Genomic DNA, 24,345 nt, shown 5'->3' on the forward strand with positions numbered 1-24,345 from the left:
GCAGCTAAACGTTAGTGTGCTCTGAAGCCTTCAGTTAGATTTGATAATTGTGTAAAATTGAATTAATATTACCCTGAAGTACTAACTGCGGAGCCTGTTTATGTTCACCAAGGTTATACCATTGCTGTTGAGATGATGTTACCACCAGGAGATCTGTGTATTTGTATCACATCTAGGCGGTGCAGTAGACTGCCAAATCAATCTAACAATAGCTGTGTGATTTGGCCAAAATCTAGGAACCTACAGTATATATTTAAGAGTGACTATAAGTTGTTCAGAACATGGATACATTGAAAATGCCGTGCAGACATGTGTGGACATAAATTGTTTACCTTGGGGCAAAATTGATCCGATAGTCTAATTCTCACACACCACAGGAAGTTGGGTATTTAATGTCTTATACAGCCATTGGAATGCATTTACGCTTTATAAGTATCTTGAACTGTAATGTTTTTTTTTGTTGGGAGATTTCTTTGTTGGCATGCATGGAGCAGGTACAGACATGCCATGATAACTTCAGTGCAAAATGGCAGCCTTATTGGGCGTATCTCATAAAGCAAAAGAGTAACTTTTGCTACGGCCTTCAGCCATTCTGGAACTGTGGCATGTCAATACAGAAAGCAAATACCAAGCCTTCGACTAATTCAGTATGTTGATGATGACAATAAGCGCAAGAAAAAATATAGCATTACAAAAGCTTTGGGTGTTTACAGTTCTATGGGTGTGTGAGTGTGCGGGAAAAACAAACAGGAAGCCTGGAGTTTTAAAACGCAAAAGACGAGAAGTAAACTCCTTTTCTGTTTGACTGCTATAAACGTGCTACTATATAATTTAAAACAAGCAAATATGACATACATACCTACAAAAATCTGTGTAAATACAGTACAGCAAATGTAGTGAACACTTTGAACACAAACGACAAATATCTTTGGATTTTACGCCCATTCACACTAAACTATTAACATTAAAATATCTACTTTTGACACAATGGCGATGCCTTTTATCTTTCAAAATAAAGGGAAATTTGGTGGAGCCGATTCTCATGTCAACGTACGACACTGTTGACAAAATAACGCCCCTCCCAGGCAGAGCAACAAGTTGCCTACTGCATTGGACTCCTGGTGTGTTCCAATACTAGAATGGTCAGAACTTCAAGTCAGAAATTCAAAGAAAAAGCTCTGGCATCTGAATTTTTTTTCTTTGTTTTATATTCCAAATGTAAATATCTATTCCATATTAGCTCCACAAGATAATGGGTACTTTTGTCATTATCTCAAGCAACGTTGTACACGGTTTGCAGTCGTTATTACGAAATGGTTGGAGAGCAATACAGTGCTGGAATCCTCACAGACGAGAGATTGGAGCAAAACACTTTGTTGTCTATGTTTTTAATGAGAAATTGGCCTTTTTAAAATAAACAAAAGTTCCAAAAAGTTCATTTACCTGATATTTTTTCTCCTTTAAATTTTGGGGCATTCACCAAGAAAATACTTTTAAAATTTCTGGAACATGAAAACAACTACACTAGTTAAGCATTTTTGTTCTACATCATCCACCATCCTACTTGAAAAACTCACAGGCTAGCCTTTTCCTCCATGTGTTGTAGTTGTTGGAAGTATGTTGATAATTGGGCGGTCACGATAAGAATCAAGGCTGGTGACCATCAGAGCACAAAGTCGTGCATTGTTGGGTCCAAACGGCACTTCCGCTTCTAAAGGGCTCTGAAATGCGTTCACACTGGTGTGTAAAAACGACAGGATTATTCCTATAAAGCAGCATCTTGTAGCATGGATGAAAATGGATTACGTGAATGTGGTTTTGCGAAAGCAACTCTGGGATGTTGGTTTTGGGTTGTTTTTGCTCTGACACTTAAGATGTGGCGGTCTCACTAACATTCTCTTCAACATAACTTTGTAGGGCCTCCACATTGCCAAATACATATGAGAAAAATCTTATAGAAATATTCTCTTATTTAGTGCTGCAACAACGAAACGACAAAATCGATTAAAATCGATGATTAAAAGCGTAGGCAACTAATTAGATCATCAATCCGTTGTATCACGTGAATTATGAGCCACCAAGAACAATAAATCAATGCAAATTAAAGTGCACAGTATTTAGTTGTGACGCTGGGAATTGTAGTACCACTTTGGTCCCGCAGAGTGCGCCAAGACAGTTTTTACAAAAGAGCTATGTTTTTTCTTTTTACATACTCCATTTTGTGCATTGCTTCATTTACAAACAAAATTGACACGAACGATTCAACTTTGAAGTATTTGACTGTTTCATCATGAAACAAAATTAACAATTTTTAAGGGAACAGACCGAAATACAGAGAAAAACATTACTAAAATAGGTATAAAATAAACCAAGTAAAAAGCAAAATAATAATAATAATCACATGTTTAACTCTACCCAAGGGGCAAATTCTTGAACATATATTATTTTCATTTTGGCAATGTTTATCATATTCCAAAATATTTCCTGTTACCTAATTATATTTATATATGAAGAAGAAGAATATAAATGCAATCCTATATTTTCTCAAACAATGATGCTCAGTATTTTTAGTATTTATCTTCACCATTAAAGTTGATTATTTGTGACACATTTAAATGAATAGGATATTACTTGAACTTGACCTCATACCTGGCTAATGGCTTTTAATTCTATGAATTTCCTTTGTCAGCAAATGGGTGTCAATACTCAAATTTGACGGGACTCTTGTGAGTAATAACTCAAGACTCAGAAGAATGACTCATATTTATCATACATTCACAAAATTGTTTAAGCCAATAAGACATTCAGACAGGTGATGTCACAGGCCGCCGCGGTCTTCGCTAAGACGTGTTTGCCCATAAAAGCATTTAGTTATTAATTTTCTCATTAATTTAGATGTGTTTTTATGTAATTATTCACATTTTCTTTCAATATTGGACCCAATCAAAAGTGTTAATAGTTGTTGATATTTTTTCGAATTATTGGCCAATTTATACACACTGCAATTTATTGGCAGGTGATGCTATGCATCGGCACGTTAAAGATTTGAAACCCTTTTTTTCTACAGATGGTACAACCCAAAATTATTTGGACACAAAGGGCAAGTAAAAACATCTTTGATTTGTTTAATTTGTGTTGGGTGTTCCCCCCAATTTCCTCTTCTTGTTGTGTTAGTATGAGCAAAGGAGAAGGCAGTGTAGTGTAAAAAAAATGGCCACGGGGTGGAGCCTCTACGATTAAAGCAAGCAAAGGCAAATTTGAGACAGGGATGAAGATGGGAGGAGGGAAGGACGCTGCTTCCCACGTGTCTGGTGCTGGAAGCCGGCAGGGAGCTGCTCATTCTGCTAAACAGCTTTAAAAACACTCGGCTGCATAAATATTTCGCTTCAGATAGACAAAAACATATTTTAACTTTTTATTTGCATCATCAAGGAATTTGGACACCTTGAACTCAGTTGGGTAAGTGGTGATCTCCTTGGGATTCATACTTATTTTGTTTGTTTTGTCATGTACGACTTCTGGGGTGTTAGAAAAAAATGAAAGACGGGCTTGTGTTGGAGGAATTGGCTATTTATTGTGTCTGATTGTGTACTAATTTAAGTTTATTGAACTATTATAGACTCTTAAGTTGCTTGAAGAGGTGAGCTTCCACCTGGTAGAATTACTGATTTAGCTCGCCGCCAAAGTTATGTGTTAGGGCTATAAAACTGCAGTAGTACATTCCAAGTGTAAACTTTTTACAGGTCAGTTTTAACAAAAGGTTTGCTGGTACCATTGTAGGGATTTAGGAGCACATTAATAATTCTTGTAATTTGGCTTTGTTGAGAATTGACTTGAAGCCCACCCGAGATGATTCTTCTAACTCCAAATTTATTCCCACAGATTTTATCTAAAGACTACCACCATAGTCTAGATTGGAGCTATATGATATGTAACATGTTTTCTGTTGTCTCCAACTTGTATTGGGTTTTTGTGTAGCAATAAAGAGTGACAAAGCCAGAGGAGGTTGAGTTGATTTCATTTCGGATGGTGCTTATTTTAACTGACTGTTATTACATTTAAAACAACCACTTTTCTTTGTCCAGGCTGTTACATTTTGGTTTTGAACCTCTGTGGTCACAAAGTATTTCTAGTGGGACCTGTAATAAGATTCTGTCATTTTATGGATCTTACGTCACCCTTAGTTGCTGAAACGACAACACGCATATGGGTAAGCCTAATGGACAATAATGTATGTGGACCCCTATGCGCTCGTGCCTATGTGCATTTGACTAATTGTCCTTGTATTTGTGACCTGTGCTAAATGCATTACATCTCATCAGGAAAGTACACTGCTTCCAGTTACAGCCAGCAGCACTATTGGTCTAAGCTCATTCAATTAATTGGAGCGTTGGTTATTGAAGAGTACGGTGGAATAACAAACCATTTTTATATTTAGTATGGATTCTGCTGTGTTATTGTCATTTTACTGGTGAAGGATGTCAAAATCTCAAAAAATTAGCCTCAGCGATCTCACGGGTGATGATTTCAAGGTTTTTTCTCTTACAATTTGGTCCTGAAATTGTCACGTCTGCAGTGAGTGAGACCAAATCTTCTGGCAAGTCCACAGAACCCTAATTTCCTTATTTTCTAATGAGAGCCCTTTTGCAATCTGAGGATCTATAACACATCTGACTCCTAGGCCGATGTGGCAATCTGCAATTGTTATAACCTGACTTTGGCGCTGTATGAGAGCAAGCTTAATTTTGTCTCCCCTGATGAATGCTATTTTTAGACATCAATAAGGGACCCTAATAACAATCAAGGAACTCTGCTGTCTGAAACGTCTGTTTTGCGCCTCGTCAAAATGGAGCTATTCCAAAAAGCTCATGATACTTCTGTAAGCACTCAAGGCAAGATTTAGGACTGCTTTTTCAAAGCGAAAGTGCACAAGAGTCGTAAAAAAAAAAAAAGACATATCACGCTTGCATGCCACTGTCATTGCGCTATAATACCTTCATCTTGTGCTCTTCTTCATCACTAGTCCTTGAATGCTTTGTTTTCCTCTCTTCACAATGGGTCCCTCTTTTCATCAGACCAGCAAAGGCAGACATTCCGTGACAAAAGCCACTAACTAAAAGCTGATTCTCAGATAAGTAAAATGGAATTCTCAGTATTAAATTTAGGTAGGTGGTATGTTCCATGTGGCGCTGCAGGTGTTTTCTGAATTGATACAAACTTCCTGACAATCTAAATAGAGCCTCATTTTTGTCTTTCATTACTCTAGTGCGGGCCTTTGTAAGGACCGGATTTTAAGGGTTCTTGACAAAAGATATGATGTTATAGGGTCTACGAGTGGTTAGCACGTCTGGCCCATAGGTCAGAGATCCCGGGTTCATTTCTGGCTATGACCTCCCTTAGCAGAGTTTGCATGTTCTCCCTGTAGTTGTATGGTGGTTCTCCAGGCACTCTGGTTTCCTCCCACATTCTAAAGACATGCCTGGCAAGGCCTTTTGGCTTATTGTTTCTGTTTGCCCTTCGACTGGCTGGAAACCAGTTCTTGGTCTCCCTGTACACTGCTCAAAGACTACTGAGATGCTCTCCAGCAATCCCTCAACTCCCCCTTAACCCTAAGGTTAAGCTGTACAGAAGATGGATGGATGGCATGGCTGCATAGCCGCTATTGGTGTGTGTGAGTGTGTGTGTGAATGGGTAAGTGTGAAGCGCTTTGGGAGGTCTTCATTGACTTGAAAAGCGCTATATAATTGCAGACCATTTACCACAAGAGCTAGATGATAGTTAATCATTGTTTAACTTTCATTGCTTTTTGGAGTTTTTATTGCAGTGTTTATGAATTTACAGCTACCCAGTAATTGAATGCTAAATAGTATGCAAAGCTGTATTGGAACCACCAAAAGATGATAATCACCACATTAATTTGTGTATCACCATCTATCATGGTCATTTAAAATCCTTCAATACACATGGAGCAATAGACATGGCAGGGCCGCCTCAGCCGTAGCTGAAAAATGGCAATATCGGGGATCGCTTGATGGTGACCTTAATGTGTGTAGTTGGTAGGTAGGGTTGCACCATTAACCGAAATCTAATCAACATTGCGATGTGACGAGGTGCGATTTTGTAATCGCATAACACTGCGTATATTTTTCAAGGATTTATAGACAGCAACAAAGACAGCAACCTTAACACATCTCCGCAGGAGAAGGTACTGTTTACTTAAATTTAACATCTCAATAATCCTGTAAAATTAACCTAACATCTCAATCCAAGACGTTCCCAAAGTAAATTAATTGCTGTTGTTTAACTGCTTATAGTATCTGCACTTGAAAAGTCAAGTCAAGTCACATTTATTTATATAGCCCTTAATCACAAAAATGTCTCAAAGGACTGCACAGGATTACAGTTACACAATTACACAATTGCACAATTACCTGATCTTAAACCACCAAAGGTAAGAAAGACTGTGAACATTTGTCCCAAACTGAAATAATGACTGCAAGTGTTACTAACATTGAACAATCTAAGTTGGAACACACAAAATTGGTAAAGTTTTATTCTTTCCAGATTTAAATTTTTTTTGCAATCATGTGCAAATTTGGTGTAGCATGGGCATCTTAGCTGGACAACAGGTGAGACAATAGCTTGAATCCTTACCTGGGAACTTGTCAAATTTGATCACAATCTGAAAAACTAAACATTGGTATGTTTACACACTTTTCTAAGGGTATGTCTAACCGTTTCCAAAAGTGGCCATTTTGAGACTCTAAAAGGACCAGTGACTGGTGATATCATACAGAGACGTCTTTACTTCTCTACAGCGGTTCACAGGCAGGCGTGTTACTAGTTTTAACCCTTTCAGATTCAGATTCAGATCTACTTTATTGTCATTCTAGTACACGTGTATACAGAACGAAATGTCGATACATCTGACCCGCACAGTTTCCTTGAATGTACAGATATAAGTAAAAGTTGTATTGTATTATGGCTACGTATAGTATTTTACCATAGTGCCGATAGTGCAAGAGGAGTAGCTAACCAGATGTTCAAAATGGGCAGTCAGATTAACAAGTCAGGTAAACAGTAACATTAACACTGTAACAATAACGCTGTAAGTACAATAGTGCAGAGAGCAAATGTGCAAGGAGTGGCAAGATATAAAGAACTGCCAGTAGTGCAAAAAGTCAGATTAGCAGCCGTTTAGATTTAGGTTAACTATATGTTAGATTGACCATTTAACAGTCTAATGGCCAGGGGGACCAGACTACTGCGGAACCTGGTGGTCCTGCACCGCACACTGCAGTACCTCTTCCCAGAGGCTAGCAGAGTGAACAGTCCATGATGGGGGTAAGAGGGGTCCCCGATAATGTTCTTAGCATGGGATAGGCAGCGCTTCTGGCCAATGTCCTGAATGGAGAGAAGTGTAGTCCCGATTATTTTCTCTGCTGTCCTCGTTACCCTCCTCACACTACCCCAGTCGGTAGCGCTGCAGCCTCCCCACCACACAGAGATACAGCTGGTCAGGATACTCTCTATGGTGCCCCTGTAGAATGCGATGAGGGAAGGTCGGGGCAGGTGGGCTCTCCTCATCCTCCGCAGGAAGTACAGGCGCTGCTGTGCCCTCTTAACCAGTGATGCAGTGTTCACGGACCAGGTGAGTTTGTTTGTAATGTGCACCCCTAGGAACTTGATACTGCTGACAACCTCCACAGCCTTGTTGTTGATGCAAAGTGGGGCATGGTTGGGCTGGTTTTTCCTAAAGTCGACAATGATCTCTTTAGTTCTGTCAACATTCAGGACCAGGCTGTTGTCCCTGCACCAGCCCACCAACTGCTCCACCTCCTCTCTGTAGGCCAGGTCGTTGTCGTCCCTGATGAGGCCCACCACTGTTGTGTCGTCAGCATACTTCACGATGTGGTTTGTGGCGGACCTAGGGACGCAGTCGTGTGTCATCAAGGTGAACAGCAAGGGGCTCAGGACACAGCCTTGGGGGGAGCCCGTGCTGAGGTAGATGACATCTGAGATGTTCTGACCTATCCGCACTGATTGGGGTCTGTCACTGAGGAAGTCCAGCAGCCAGTTCCGCAGGGGGGTGTTGAAACCCAGGAGTCTCATTTTGTCTACCAGATGTTGTGGGATGATGGTGTTGAATGCTGAACTGAAGTCCAGGAACAGCATCCGCACATGGGTGTTCTTCTCCTCTAGGTGTGTCAGGCTCAGGTGAAGCGCAGAGGAGATGGCATCCCTGGTGGAGCGGTTTGTCCGGTAGGCAAACTGAAAGGGGTCGAATGAGGAGGGGAGACTGGAGGTGATGTGCTCTTTAACCAGTCTCTCAAAGCGCTTCATTATGATAGGAGTCAGTGCAACGGGCCGGTAATCGTTGAATGATAAGATCTGGGGTTTCTTTGGCACTGGGATGATGTTGGCAATTTTGAAGCATGATGGTACTTTGGCTTGGTCTAGCGAGGTGTTGAAAATGTCTGTTAGTACACAAGCCAGCTGATCGGCGCACTCCCTAAGTATCCGCCCCGGAATATTGTCCGGGCCTGGAGCCTTCCTTGTGTTGATCCCTCTCAGGGTCTTTCTCACGTCAGTTGAGTCCAGGTGGAGTGCTCTTTCGTCCTGATTTGGAACCGCTTTCGCTGCAGGGGTGCCGTTTTGTGCCTCGAACCTTCCAAAGAATTTGTTGAGCTCATTCAGAAAGTCCATGCGAGTGTCCTGCACTGGGGCGGTGGTTGGATTGTATTTGGTGATGGCCTGAATGCCTTTCCACATATCCCTGGTGTTGGTTGTACTGAGGAAACGTTCCTGGATTTTTTGACTGTGCGTTCGCTTTGCTAGTCTGATAGCACGGTTCAGGTTAGCCCTCGCTGATCTCTGCGCCTCCTTGTCACCAGATTTAAAGGCAAGGTTCCGTACTTTTAGTTGTTTGCGTATCTCAGCAGTCATCCAGGGCTTCTGATTGGCACGGGTGCATATAGTTTTGGTATTGCTGACGTCTAATGCGCATTTACTGATGTAGGCTGACACAGAAATGGCGTACTCATCTATATTTATTTTGTTGTTGTAAGTGGCAGCCGATTTAAACATGTCCCAATCAGTGCAATCAAAGCAGTCCTGTAGTGCCTCCATTGCCCCCTCAGACCACACCCTCACCTGCTTCACTGTAGGTTTTTGGATGCATAAAAGAGATCCTTATTCTTCAATATATTTGAAGATAAAAAAAAGTTGTAATTTTGTCATATTTTAGGTATTCCATATAAAACATGTGTATGACATGATGCCATTCGTATTCACATTGAAATTGCAATACCGTTCTGAAAAATTGCAATTATATTTTTTCCCAAAAATGCTTCACACACGTTTATTGATGATTGAGGGACATTCAAATGCAATCAATCTTTCAGAATTGTTTCAAGTTTCCTTTTTTGCAAACACTATACTCAATCTGATAAACATTTTGCTCCTCCAAGTAAAGAATCCTCAACTCTATGGTGGCAAACGATAGGCTCTTGTAATTTTTCCTTATCAAGGAGGTTGTGAAGTCATTTATTTGACAAAAAAATAATTCATTCCTACCGAGATGTGAATTTTAGTCCATATTGCCCAACCCAACTTGTTAATTCAAATAAATATTTTGCCTAACTTAAAGCACCCATTGGTGCAAAGCAATTTTACTTTTGGTGACCTGTGTCTGTATTCTAATCTCCCATTTCATTCTAGTGCCTGACGACCTTACTCCAGAGGAGCAGCAGGAGCTAGATAACATCCGTCGGCGCAAGTTGGAGCTGTTGGAGGATATTCAAGTACGGTGGAACGTTAACATTAACATTAACAGTTCATACTGTAGGATGTAATACTCAGTTTTGAATTTTGGGCAATTTTTTTTTTTTGTCATTGTTGGAATTGAAAAATGTCTTTACCATATGAACGACATGAGCTCCAAAGATTTTCAACATGCATCGCTGAAGAAGCGATGTCACAACGTTCAATTCGTGGAAGTTAACGCGGAAAAAGACTACTTCTCTGGACACAAGTAAACATTTTAGGAAAATAAATCCTTTTGGAAAATAGGCTTATCTCTCTCCTTTTAAAAACATGCAGCCTGGCAGGATTGAAAAAAAATTTGCAGAAAGACCAACATTATACCTCATTTTTTGAGAAGGGATATTTTAAAGTCGACGATAAAATCACCACTGTTATTCAAGTTAACGTAGAGGATTGCGGACGGCAAACAGCTGTTGACATGCCTGACCAGAAAACGTATTGGTCCTTTGATATAGTACAGATAAGATATATGAATCCTGGTTGTTCTGACCATGTTCACATGATAAAATATCTGATACGTATCCAATCTAGGACTACGCATGAAACTGATCCAGGTCAAATTTGAATAATCTGGAATTGGCCCATTTGGACAGCCAGGGAAAAAGGCAAAAATGTACCTCATTGGAAACAAAAATACATCTCTGATCTTATTTGCCTTAGGAATGAACATGGCCTAAATTTCCCTGAAGTTGTATTATTCAGAACTATAATTTGGTGGCACATGAGCCAAGTTGAGTTCTGTTGTTTTTTTGGAACATTTTCCCCAAATATATGAAGAGAAAAGAAAACCCCACACAATTTGAGCTACGCGAATCACTATCATTATTATCACGCAACGGTGGTTTGCTAAATATTGCTTACTCCATGAAATGTTGCTGTTCAAATGTACATCATTGGAAAGAAACATAATACAACTTAGCCGTAGTGTTGTATATTACGAGTATTGTTGTTGTTTTTGCTTTGACAAAACTTCGTATGGAACTATTACTTCTACTACGGTTTTGACGTGTTTTTTTTTAATATTTGGTTTTCTTTTCTTTTCAAATAAATGCCCAAAGTGGCATAAACTCATAACTCTGTGGGTGAGTCTTTATATTTGGAGCTTCAAAACAATATAAAAACTATTGGTTTTAAGTTTGTTACTAGTGTTCTCCAACCCCTCGATTTTTGCACAAATTCCCCCAGTACATATTTCAACCCAAGTGGAATGTTGGGTATTTCCTCCCCATATTGTGTTTCCCTACCAAAACTTGTGGGCTCGTGGTATCTTTGTAAAGTGGTCACTATATTGCTGAGTTTTTTGTTGTGTGGTTTTCAATACATCATGTGCAGCATTTAGATAAATATGCTCATCTCCGCCTCGATGAGACAATATAGTGTACATACGGGGTCAAAGATTTGTATGCCCTTTGTCCAGATGCTGGAAAATTAACAAACTATGCTTGCAGACAAACACTGCAGCCCACACTTAAAGTGATGACTCTCATTGCGGTCCGAAAACACCCCTTCTTTACCCTCCCATCGACAATTTTGTAAATGTGCTTGCCACAGGCTAACCACTATCGGCCCTTTGTTGACTCCTACTGCCTCCTCCACTAGGCCTGCAGGTCAAGGCCTCCTGTGTTCGCCCAGCCATTGTTTGCCAAAGCAAGCATTTGAGGAATGCATCGGCATTAAGCAGCTCCTCACAACATAGATGCTGCTTTGTTGTGTTGGCTGTAAGATGTAGTTATGTGAAGAAATAGAGCTGAATTGGGGCCCTTTGGTTTGACCGTTACAGGTCAAAAAATAACAAAATAAATCCAGTAGTAGCCGCCCATCTAAAATTTGTAGCCAACTCCCTTGTGAATCATACTATATGTCGTCAAACTTAAGTAGACTCACAATGAGGGTTACTTCAAGCAAATTGCTCGAATTTCCTTATATAAGCAAGTAAACCATTATTCATTTTGTTGTATTCCAAGGAAATGAGGATCCACTTTACGGGTGTATGTGTCTGTATATATATATATATATATATATATATATATATATACACATTTTGTTTTAAAACAAGATTAATTCTTAACAGTAGCTGCACAGTCACCGATTGACCCCAATAGATCAATCCATTGTTAATATGTCCTGTTACAAAGACTAATCCGACCAAATTTATATTTACTACAGTTTATTGGAAAAGGAACAAATTTAAATGAAAATAATCATCAAAATATTGTTTTTTTTTTCCCACAGCGGCTGAAGGATGAGATAGCAGAGGTCACCAATGAGATTGAGAACCTTGGTTCCACTGAGGAAAGGCAAGACAACCTTTTTCGGAAATACCATTCAATGAACTATTTCTAAACATTTTTTCTTTAGAAGGATTCCAGTGAAGGTGTCCTTTTACACCTTATTCCAAATGCCTTGATTTTCATGATAGTAATAAACAGAAAACTTTTCCCTACTATCTGTGTTTCATCTAAGAACAAACATTAGACTTCTATCACACACATTGACTTCTTTGCCTATTATTTACAAAGTAAATGAAGATGTCAAATATTGATAATCAAAGGCGGTCTCGTCACACAGAATACTCCTCCCACATTGGCTGTGCTTTTAAGGCACTTACATTTTTTATCGGGAGCACCACCTCACATCCCACATGATGGGTAGGCGTCATTTAATAATGCAGTGAGCTGAGGCAGACAATGCACGGTCCTCAGGGAAAGAGGGTGCTGGGGTCGACTACTTTGGTCAAAGAAGATCCCATCAATGGCAGCTAAATCACTGTGCACTTTGGCTTTCCTTTCAAACCCATTAAGGCTCGCATCTTCGTGATGCGATTGTCTTATAAGGGCGCGCCACATGTTCATGTTTTTGTGTTTTCTGCTGGTTTTTTACCTTAAGGAGCTCAGTCACTTACAAAAGCCAAAGGAATCTCTGAGTGAGTGGCCAAGAGAGCACAGAGCAGTCACCGTGGCGGCGGCAATAGTTTAAAGATCCACTTTGACCCCTTCAACTCTTTCAGGCCTGAGAAAGATTGTTTTTCCCATAAATGGGATTAGTCATAACAGCGAGGGTCAACATGAATAGTTGGCGGGAAATATAATTTTGTAATACCTTTTGTTAGTCACATTTGATGACTTGTCTGCTAAATGAATGAATCACACAATCAGATTGTAGCTAGCAATTGGGAAAAAATGGACGGACTGCAAAGAATGCCACTGGTTCTTATGCCTCACATTTTAGACAATGGTGGTTTGATTCATCGTACAGTGCAATGATCTATGAAAACTTTAAGCACTACGCAAAATGCATCAAAATAGCTTAGCAGAATGTTTTATTTGTACTCCTAATATATTCTCATTATAAAGGCTTAACATGTGGTAATTTCTATAAATATTTATTTTCAATCAAACCTAATTCTAATTTATGTGTCCATTACTGAAAAATATGAATCCAATTGAGAGGTGGCAGCCTCTTTAGGTCAGTGAGGAATATAGGAACATTTTGAAATTGGATCAACTGAAGAAATGGCCTCACTTTAAGCGCTTTGGGAAGTCCTCATTGACTTGAAAAGCGCTATATAAATGCAGATCATTTCATTTCACTGCAAAGATACTTTGGTATATGATATATCAGAAAGTGTCCGGAGACACACAATAATATGAATAATGATGATAAGATTAGCAACAAACAAAATAAGATCTGACAAATATTTAAATCCATACATACAGGACTGTCTCAGAAAATTAGAATATTGTGATAAAGTTCTTTATTTTCTGTAATGCAATTAAAAAAACAAAAATGTCATAGATTCTGGATTCATTACACATCAACTGAACTATTTCAAGCCTTTTATTATTTGAATATTGCTGATTTTGGCTTACAGCTGAAAAAAACTCAAAAATCCTATCTCAAAATATTAGAATACTTCCTCAGACCAAGTAAAAAAATAATTTTATAACAGCAAAACTAAATCAAACATTTGAAAATATCCATTGATGCACTCAGTACTTGGTTGGGAATCCTTTTGCACGGATTACTGCATCAATCCGGCGTGGCATGGAGGCAATCAGCCTGTGGCATTGCTGAGGTGTTATTGATGCCCAGGATGCTTCGATAGCGGCCTTCAGCTCATTTGCATTTGTAGGTCTGGTGTCTTTCATCTTCTTCTTAACTATACCCCACAAATTCTCAATGGGTTCAGGTCAGGGGAATTAGCAGGCCAATCAAGGACAGTGATGCCATGGTCAGTGCACCAGTTACTGGTGGTTTTGGCACTGTGGGCAGGTGCCAGATCATGCTGGAAAATGAAATCCTCATCTCCATAGAGCTTTTCAGCAGATGGAAGCATGTAGTGCTCTAAAATCTCTTGGTACACAGTTGCATTTACTCTGGACTTGATGAAACACAGTGGACCAACACCAGCAGCTGACATGGCTCCCCAAACCATTGCTGACTGTGGGAACTTCACACTGGATTTCAAGCAACTTGGATTTTGCTCCTCTCCAGCCTTTCTCCAGACTCTGGCGCCTTGACTTCCAAATGAAATGCAAAACTTGCTTTCGTCTGAAAAGAGGACTTTGGACCACTCAGCAACTGTCCAGTGCTTCTTCTCCATAGCCCAAGTCAGACGCTTCTTCCGTTGTCTTGAGTTCAGAAGTGGCTTGACCATGGGAATACGGCTATTGTAGCCCATTTCCCGGACGCGTCTGTGAACTGTGGCTTTTGATACCTGGACTCCAGCTTCAGCCCACTGTCTTTGAAGCTCCCCCAAATTCTGGAAGCGGCTCTTCTTCACAATTTTGTTAAGGCTGCGGTCATCTCTCTTGGTTGTGCAGCGTTTCCGGCCACATTTTTTCCTTCCAACAGACTTTTTGTGGATATGCTTTGAAACTGCACTCTGTGAACAGCCTGCTCTTTGAGAAATTTCTTTTTGTGTCTTACCCTCCATCAGGAGGGTATCAATGATGGTCCTCTGGACAGCAGTCGGATCAGCAGTCTTCCCCATACTTGTGATTTAGTTTACTGAACCAAGCTGAGTGTTTCTAAGGCTCAGGAAACCCTCGCAAGGTGTTTCGAGTTAATTAGATGATTCAGGTGATTAGTTGAATAGCCTACTTGTATACTTTTTCATGATATTCTAATATTTTGAGATAGGATTTTTGAGTTTTCTTAAGCTGTAAGCCAAATTCAGCAATATTCAAATAATAAAAGTCTTGAAATAGTTCAGTTGATGTGTATTGAATCCAGAATGTATGACATTTTTGTTTTTTTAATTGCATTACAGAAAATAAAGAACTTTATCACAATATTCTAATTTTCTGAGACAGTCCTGTAAGTGGAGCGGTTTATTTAGCCGAAAAATGATGTCACGCCAGTTGGGATGTGTGACAGCACTAGGTAGTACTCTGCTTTTATAGATACTGGTTCTCTGAGTATCCAGAAAACGATATAAGAAAAGATTATTAACAGTGTTTTTAGACCTCTCTTGTTTTTAGTATTTTCACAAAAAAAACATAGTTCATTATTTGACCCCTTAGGAAAACCATGCAGAGGAACAAACAGGTTGCCATGGGGCGTAAGAAATTCAACATGGATCCCAAAAAGGTGGGTGAGAGATTTGCGCGATTCATCGGATGTGTGACAGGATTCCTTTTTAAAAAAAAAAATATCACATTACTCTTTACTCTTACTCTTTCAGGGAATTCGGTTCCTCATTGAAAATGACCTGCTGAAGAACACCAGCGATAATATTGCTCAGTTCCTCTGCAAGGGTGAGGGCCTTAACAAAACAGCCATTGGAGATTACCTGGGAGAAAGGTAGGACTCATTCTCTGTACTTCAATGCAGTGTTCCCCTGCCAAATCACTGTTCTACTTTCGCATCCTCGGTTTATACACCGGAGTTTGTCTGTATTTTTCGTCTCTGTGCAACAGAGCCAATGTGCTTTTCAACATAAAAATAACATGGAAGAGGGGAAACTGCACATACACAGTAGTGTGCACAAGCAAACAGATTCTTTGTGTTACACAATAGTTCGTGATTCCTATTTTGTGCAAATTCACTTAATACGGGTGGTTACAGAACAGATAAAACGGGAAAATCAAGGTAATACTGTGCTTAAAACAACTGAAGTTCAATGTTTCTATTTTGCTTTCTTTCCCAGTTGTGTGAGAACACACCCATTGCTCCCCAACTATATTTTATTGCTCTACAGCGTTTAGACAATGTGCACTCCTCACTCATCCCCATCTGCTTCCAATTGTCTGAGTCACATATTAGCAACGTGCTCGAGACACTGCCTACATCATTTTGGGGAAATTGAACATTCAACTACAAATCTTGGAGCTGGTCCAAAGAAATGACTTTGGCTTTTCTTCAGTATGTGGGGATTATAGGTCAGACAGTCATTGGATATTAAGAGCTGTAAAGTTTTTGTGTCTCTGCTTGGATCTAAACCATTGAATCGATGACTTCATGGCTGGGGGTGAAGCACGGTGAACTCAAGGGACAGATCATTTACTCTGTAGAGCAGGCAGGTCACGGGATGATGTCATCATCCAGATGAGATGGTAAATTAAGTCGCAAAGGGGTAAACTTGTTTTATACCACTTGATGGTTACCATAATCTCTTTGTGAACAATATATCTTTGCCACCCAAACCCTCCTCCAAAGATCTCCGAAATGTGACTTTTTGCCGAAACTTGTTTTTGAATTGCGTTTTGAAGTTTTTCGTATTGTATCTTTTGAAATCTTTCATATCCTCTTTGTAGAGATGAATTCAACATTCAGGTCCTCCATGCTTTCGTTGAACTTCATGAATTCACAGACCTCAACCTGGTTCAGGCCTTAAGGTAAGACAGGATTATTGTAGTTGTAATACCCTAAACGACAAACAATGTTGCATACAGTTTAAACTAAGGTGCTTTGCTTCTTGTAAAATATACTATGGTTATCTTTTAAAGAAGGGCACTTTTTTTTGCAGGAAGTGAAAAATATGTTTTCCTTATTAGTTAAGGCATTTGAGGAATATGAAATAGTCTGTAAAATCTGTTTGTATTTATCTGAAAATGGTGACCATTTCTTCACTTGGTATTGAAAAACTGCCATATTGTCATTAAGATATATCGTCATTAAGAGCACAAGTTGCTCAGAGATCTGTGACAACATTTTCAAATGCAGATTTTGTAAACATTATTTTGGGGTTTGATGTCACCCTTACCAAAAAAATGACAAAATGAAAAAAAAAAATTATCGCAAAAAATATGTTTTTTCTAATCTTTTTGTTCCTTTGTTTTCTTGACACAATATTGTCGCACTGGTATTGAAATGAGAGCCACCTATATGTATAAAACATTTTCAAAGGATTGTGACTAATTTCACACCAGGTCCACTATCCTTTTTTAAATATTTTTTGTCCTTCCAGGCAGTTCTTGTGGAGCTTTCGTCTACCAGGAGAAGCCCAGAAGATCGACCGTATGATGGAGGCCTTTGCTCAGCGCTACTGCCAATGCAATCCTGGCGTGTTCCAATCCACAGGTGTCAATTAAAAACCTTTCTAATGTAGGATACCTCATAACCATGATTGACTGTTAGATATTTGCCAATATTTGAGTAGAGGAAGGTCTAATGGTGTTCCAAGCTATTTACTCTCCTGAGCAGACACACAGTCTGCCAAGGTAATCTTAGACGTGGTCTGACTTTTGGGAATAATGCACATAGAATATCAGCTCTATCATGGATGTAGATTGATGTGCATAATGCATTGGAGTACCTTGAGAGCCCGCACGACAGATAAGTGCTGCTTTGTCAGCTGTATGCCGAGGCTTTTACCAGAAAAGTAGCTGCCCCAAAATCTCTTTCAGACTGCATGTAGTAATGATGACACTCAACAATTGTAGAACCCTGAATGACAAGACACAGAATTTCAAATTCTTAATTAAAATGTTTGGAAGCCATCCGTGAAGGTGGGATGCAGATTGGGCAGGAATGTCAATCTCAGTTTGGCTCTGGGGCCGGATCCAGACTTTTTCTCAGACAGACTCGATCAATTAAAGAATGTCAACTCTTTTCTTTTCAGTATTATGCTTTATTATTCAGCCTAGTAACCTACCCTATATAATAACGGATGACAGAGGATCTTTTCTACACACATCACATTTATTTACAAACAATATGTTCATGTTTGGCATTAAATGTGTTAATTGGTCTATTTTAACAGTTGAGTTATTGTATTTGAACACCTGAACAAACTCACCACGTTATACAAATGCAATATTTGTCTCTAGCGGCCAGAGAAAGCATTTGGTTTGCATTCATTTTGTAAAGTCAAAACTTTTAATAGAAGTAACCCAAAGACTCACTTTTTTTACGAAATTTATGGCGGGCCGGATTAAATCATCTAACGGGCCATATCCGGCCTGCTGGATGTATGTTTGACCTGCCTTTCATAGGATTTTTTTGTGACACGTGTATTGCAGACACCTGCTACATCCTGTCGTTTGCTATCATCATGCTGAATACCAGCCTCCACAACCCTAACGTGAAGGACAAGCCCACCATAGAGCGCTTTATCTCCATGAACAGGGGTATCAATGACGGTGGAGACCTACCTGAAGACTTGCTCCGGGTGAATTTGGGTTCCAGGCTTTCTTACTTTCCTAATTTCAAGCTAATGAGTAAAAAGAGTATATTTCCTCAAATCCAGAATCTGTATGAGAGCATCAAGAATGAACCTTTCAAAATCCCAGAGGACGATGGCAACGACCTCACACACACTTTCTTCAATCCAGACAGAGAAGGCTGGTTGCTAAAACTGGGTGAGTGGTGATTATTTGATATACTTTGCTACCCTCAAAATGTCATTAGAAAAATCGAGGTCAACGACCTGTGTGTGTTTGTGTGTACTTGCACTTGACTGAAGACACCGTGTTTTTGATTAATTATGAATGTGGCCTTGAGATCAGACCAACATATGTGGAGGCCTATGAATGTTTGAACATGTACAGTATAGTAACCTTGACATACACTTAGGAAAGGAAGTCACATGTGTGGTGTGTATAAGTATGAACGCCTTGTTAGTGTAGTAAAAGAGAAGACATTGTATCGGTTTGTTCTAAATTATTCAAATGGGGATCTGGTCTCCAAAATGGAAGATTTGTCAATCATGACAGTGTACCTTATTTTTTTTAATGAAATGACTATCAAAAGTGAAACCACATCCAATTTTGGGACACCCTTGGATACAATCCCACCCCTAATCCTAATATCTAAAATATATTTTTAAGATGTTGAAACACATAATTGCCATTTTTTTCCCCAAAATACATAATACAGACATACAGAACTATAGAGCACATCTGCACCTTTTTAAACGAAGAACATTTTGTACATTCATAAGCCACACATGACTATAACCCGCATGTGCCCACATTGAAACACGAGATATTTACAAAGAAAGACGGTAAACAGAGAGAGTTTAAGTAACATACGGTACCTTAACCCATTAATGTTCTGCCGGGCCGCCAATGGGCAGCTGAACTTTTGATAAACAAATGAGCGTCCGTACGATGCCACCAGTCACAAATATACGTCTTTTGGGATTCAAGGTATGAGGTCCATTTCAAAATATAGTCGTCAGAGAAACCTCATGATAAATCTGAAACTCGATACCCGGAAACATTAAAGCCAACAAACTTTTTTGAAATGTCTGTGAAAATGGCTTTGTTACATCAAGGACAATCTGTAGAATTCAACCGTGTAAAATATTGACTCGAAAACACGCAATAATGCCGACAGATACATATAAATCCGCCTAAAACATGTCTTCTCCGTTGGATGTTGCTTCTTGTAATCCGTTCGTTTTGCAACACCATTTCCGTTTGCAAATAAAAACACTCGGAAAATGACCCTTTCGATCGACACAGAGCGTCTCTTCGTGGTGGTTTTATATTCGCGTAAAGCGCAAAGTTGCGATAAACTTGTCTTACCCGACACATACAGTATATTCCACCTGTCTCACTCTTAGTTTCACTGCACGGGAACCCAAGGCGAAGGTTAGAAACAATGCATAAATCAGCCGCATCAATGAATAAGCCACAGGGTCGAAAACTTGGGGGAAAAAGTTGCGACATACAGTCCAAATTGTAATGTTACATGAATACATACACACAATACACAATAATGCTAATACATATCTGAGCTGTTTTAAATTGTCCTTACTTATTCTGTTCGTCATGCATTCACAATCGGTGTTTGTCAGCTGCCTGGTTGCATTGCAGACAGTCCACACGGCATGGTGGCTCAAAATCAGTAGTTTATTCTTCAACACTGCTTTTCCTTTTTCCTCGTCCTTGTACTGATTTATACAGATTTGTGATATCTGGTAATTTCAGTAAATCTAGACAAATTCTTGTCATTAGGAATCTAAATCTAACAAATAAATGTCAATGTTGAAGCCAACCCAAGGCATCGTTTTGTGCACAGCTTTTAAGTGTGTACACTGCCCCCATGTGGCAGACGCGAGTGCAACACCGGAAAGCAATGCATAAAGCTAAATAAATGAACATCACTGGTGCAATAATTCATTTTTCATTTATTTAATTTGATGATTTTTGTTTCCTTTTTCTTCTTCGTTTGTTTGTTTCCATGATTTTGGCTGTTGTCTTTCCTACCTCAGGAGGTATGTACACCTGTTTTTCCAAAGTAAACAAAAGACCCGCTCAATCTCTCTCAGCTCTCCGGTGCTTTTGGTGGTGCGCCATTATTGCTTTTTGCTCTTCTCCGACATCCAGTTGGGTTTTCTTGTATCTGAGATTATTTGTGTTTGTCTGTTCCATCTACGCTTTTCAGGATGTTTGTCTGGTCGGCCCCCTCACCGCGCTGGGTTTTTTTCATTTTACTTGTTGTCCTGTCATTTTCTGTTTAATCTCCGTGGGTGGTTGACCGCCTTCTGCGTGAGTTTCTCTCTCTTTATGACATATGTCTTCTCATGTTCAAGATCTTTTCATGTGCGCTTTTTTTGTCCGGAAGCTGCAATATACCCTTTCCACCATCCATTACAGCACCCACAAAAAACTTGTGCTCACATCACACACTGGTTGACTGTGTGATTATAGAAAGGGAATATTGCAGCTTTTCAAGTCGTCTTCTTCCAATTTTATGGATCACAAAGGTATGCGCTACTTGAGTGGAGAAAATGCTACAGGTGGCAAAGTATTCCAAAGGCCCTTTGAGACTCCTTGTGATTAAGGGCTTTACAAATAAACTTGTCTTGACTTGACTTGACATATCATATTTGGTCATATTTTTACATTAAGTTTCATCTATTTTTAAAACTCACAAAACTTAAAAGTGTCACTCAACTACAATGAATAATAAAGGTTAGGAGAATTGCAAAAAACATTTTGATCTTATCTTTTCAATGTAATTTCAATTCAAAGGTTTGTTTAATACGCGAATACTGGACACTATAATCAAGACGCCACAAGATGGCGCCAGGTTGGTATTTTTGAATCACAAAGGCATTTTACTAGTCACCAATATCAAACCAAATAATGCTCCTATTTCATAAAGGCTTTTTTTTTACGAGATCAAAAATTAAGTTCATTTCAAGTTAAAATGGTAGAATTGTTAGAATAAATTACTCATTCTTGACTGTGAAAGGCAACTACTGGTTGCAAATAGAAATGCTTTTTACCCAGCAAGCCGGATCTAATCACAAATACATGGAATCCAGCAACACAATCCAAAAGCGGGATTCTTTTCTTACATAAAGATGTATGGTCTGAATTGGGATGGAGGTTCTGTCCAGACAAGACTAGGAAAAAGAAACTGGTAACAATGTCAAATATGAATGAATCATATCTTAAAGGCTCCAGTGCAAGAGTTTATGGGACAAAATGTGACTTTATTACAGTTCCACTGCAATGAGGAAACGAACCCCAAACATAAAAATGATAAAAGATGTCATGGACATGAACACTCTGAACCTCTGCCTGCCTACATCCCACCCTTTTTGTTCCTCTTCTAGCAACAATGTGCTGATGATTGCACTAGTTGGCTATTTTTGTTGGAATCTGAGGGGGGAAAAAAGGAAAAGAAACGTGACGTTGCTGATCCAATCCAAGAGTCTCTAAGACACACGCAGATTTGTTTCTGTGATGCTCTGCTTGTTGGTGACTAGGAAATTGCCAGTGGGGCACATGTTGATGCCCAAAAGTGGGAGTTCAAGAGCCACAGGTTTCCAGATTCAAAAAGGTTTTTTTTCTTCTGTTCGCTACCCGATAGTATTTTTGAAACTGTAGTATATTTCTCGTTCAAATAGTTTATTTGGCACCCACGCAAACTAAAGACAATGTAATTAACTGCATTTTTTTATCAATGTGTAAAGAGAGACTCTTAACTTATTCATTGTCAGATGTTTTTCTCATATTATAAGAAGAAAAACATTTTATGTTTTGGACAATGTCCCTGAAGACATTGCTTTATATTTTCGCATTCAGTAATTTTAAAGCCCTCAAGGTTTCAGGACACCTGACAGACGTTTTAAACTACTTAGTGTAAATACAAGTGTACAATAAATTGAAATCAAATTAAATGACCGATAATTTAAATGAAGGGGCCCTACTCCTGCCACCCAGCCTTTTCTCACTCCTGCCTTAACGGAGTTAGAAGGTGTTTGACCAATCACAATTCCTTGCGATATGATGGAATGTCATCCATACCCTGAATTCCTGCATACAATAATAAAACAGTAGGTCTTAATGTGGGAGCCTATGGATCGCCACTAACATGGTGTTATGACATATGCAGCAAAGACCCTAACTTTTGGAACGACCTACGACCCTACTGAGAATTAGCGGCACAGAAGATGGATGGATGGATATGAACTGTCATGTAAACGTGCATTTTTTGACATACTTGGCAGTCGAGAAATTAGCATTTACTTACATAAGATCATCCTCACCTAGTGGAAGCTGACATGATCGGCCGTCATCTTGCTGCCAAGAATACCCTCAAAAACTATTTTTTTCTTTTTTTTTTCTTTTGCACAAAATTTGATTTATTTTTTTTCACCCCAAAAAGAGATAAAATATAACGTAGAAAAAAAAGGTTACAGGTTACATATTAATTTTTCTTGTTTCTCTGGCTTTTTCCTCTTTTCCTTTTTCTTTTATTTCCTTTTCCTTTTTCCTTACTTCGTTTTTTTCTCCTTTCTATTTTTTAAATATTTTTCTTTTTTTTTCTTTTCATTTTTCCTTTCCCCCTATTCATCTTTCTTTTATTTCTTTTTTTTATTTTTACTTTAATCCCTTTTTATTCTTTGCAAAATTCTGGGCAAAAAAGTGGGGCAAAACAATGTTGTTGAATCTCAATAGTTTGTTTTATACCTTGTGCTTTCTAGCACTCGCTTTGTGTAGCACAAAACACTCCAGAGACATCTAGTCGTCAAATATTACACACTGTACCTTTAAAGTAGCAGAAGGAAGCTGCATTTCTTCAACCTTCATCGGGACAAAACATATTTCTGCCATCTGCTGATGACGATCAGATTTCCTACCATTGTAAACTAGCGTGTTATGGGGTAAGCGTAAGCTGCAAGAGGTCAAAGTCCAAGTTCTGGTATAGTTTGTGAATCCCATAGGGGGGCGGGGCCTTGTCATAAAATACCTTATGATTAAAAGGTTCTGAAGATCTTACATTTTAGTCTTGGTGGAGTTTTTTTTCAGTCAGCTTCCTAAATAGCTCTGATCAACATTTACTGGAGGAAAATAAAATTGGTTTATTTTATATTAAGTGCATTTGCTTTTGATAGCACTTCATCTTTGTCTCAATAGCAATTTTAATACCCATTTAAAATAAAGTGTCTCTCCAAATAGATGCCTTCTCTGATTGTGCCCCTTGGACACTCAATTTTATGATCTGATTATGCCTGTATTTCACGTTAGTTGCACATGAAACATTATTTAGTATGCTGGTGACATTTGTCCTCTAAAAGTAAAGTCCCCCTCCTTTCCCAGTAATATTTGGTACAAACACGAGCTCTGTTTAACAGATGTTGCAATATAACAGGTCATGTTAGGAATATTGTTAAAAAAGGCACTAAAAAAGAAGATAAATATTTCTGGTAATGTTGGATCTGACCTCAAATGTCTGTGTTTTTCTCTCAAGGGTTAGGTGTGTGAGGTTTCCTTAACAATTTGAAAGTAGAACACTTTCTCTATTAATAATGTGTTAGTAATGCCCAATTGAGCTTAAAAATGAAAACAGAAGAGTTTATTTGAGCGCATCCAAGAAATGCACGTTTCTTAATGAATGAGCTTAACTTGGGCTGCAATCATGACTTCAAGACAGGAGATAGCACCAAAGAGTAGCAAAGTTTCACATTTTGGACAGCACCTTAAGGCAACACAATTTCATATCGTTAAAAAATATAAAACAACTTTAGCGGTTTAAAGTGTCGTTCCACCTATGTCTATTGACACCTTTTCTAAAAATAAGTTCAGTGTTATGTTGGTTTCAAACTTAAATCTG

General features: G+C 38.9%; 1 protein-coding gene across 2 annotated transcripts in view; it reads left to right on the top strand.

Annotated features, from left to right (window-relative positions):
* Window positions 1–24,345, top strand: part of cyth1a (cytohesin 1a) — a 56,621-nt gene that overhangs the window by 27,975 nt on the left and 4,301 nt on the right. The window contains exons 2-9 of one of the 2 annotated variants that reach the window (XM_088327659.1): window positions 9,721–9,803; window positions 12,058–12,122; window positions 15,351–15,417; window positions 15,512–15,630; window positions 16,584–16,664; window positions 17,237–17,349; window positions 18,291–18,439; window positions 18,518–18,630. In XM_088327659.1, coding sequence (XP_088183785.1) covers window positions 9,721–9,803; window positions 12,058–12,122; window positions 15,351–15,417; window positions 15,512–15,630; window positions 16,584–16,664; window positions 17,237–17,349; window positions 18,291–18,439; window positions 18,518–18,630 — 790 coding nt within the window. The remainder of the gene's footprint in view (window positions 1–9,720; window positions 9,804–12,057; window positions 12,123–15,350; window positions 15,418–15,511; window positions 15,631–16,583; window positions 16,665–17,236; window positions 17,350–18,290; window positions 18,440–18,517; window positions 18,631–24,345) is intronic. The other variant, XM_088327651.1, reaches the window with a different exon arrangement.

Source organism: Urocampus carinirostris, chromosome 1 (genome assembly GCF_059441175.1).
Source record: "Urocampus carinirostris isolate Australia breed hairy pipefish chromosome 1, RoL_Ucar_1.0, whole genome shotgun sequence".
Lineage (NCBI taxonomy): Eukaryota > Metazoa > Chordata > Actinopteri > Syngnathiformes > Syngnathidae > Urocampus > Urocampus carinirostris.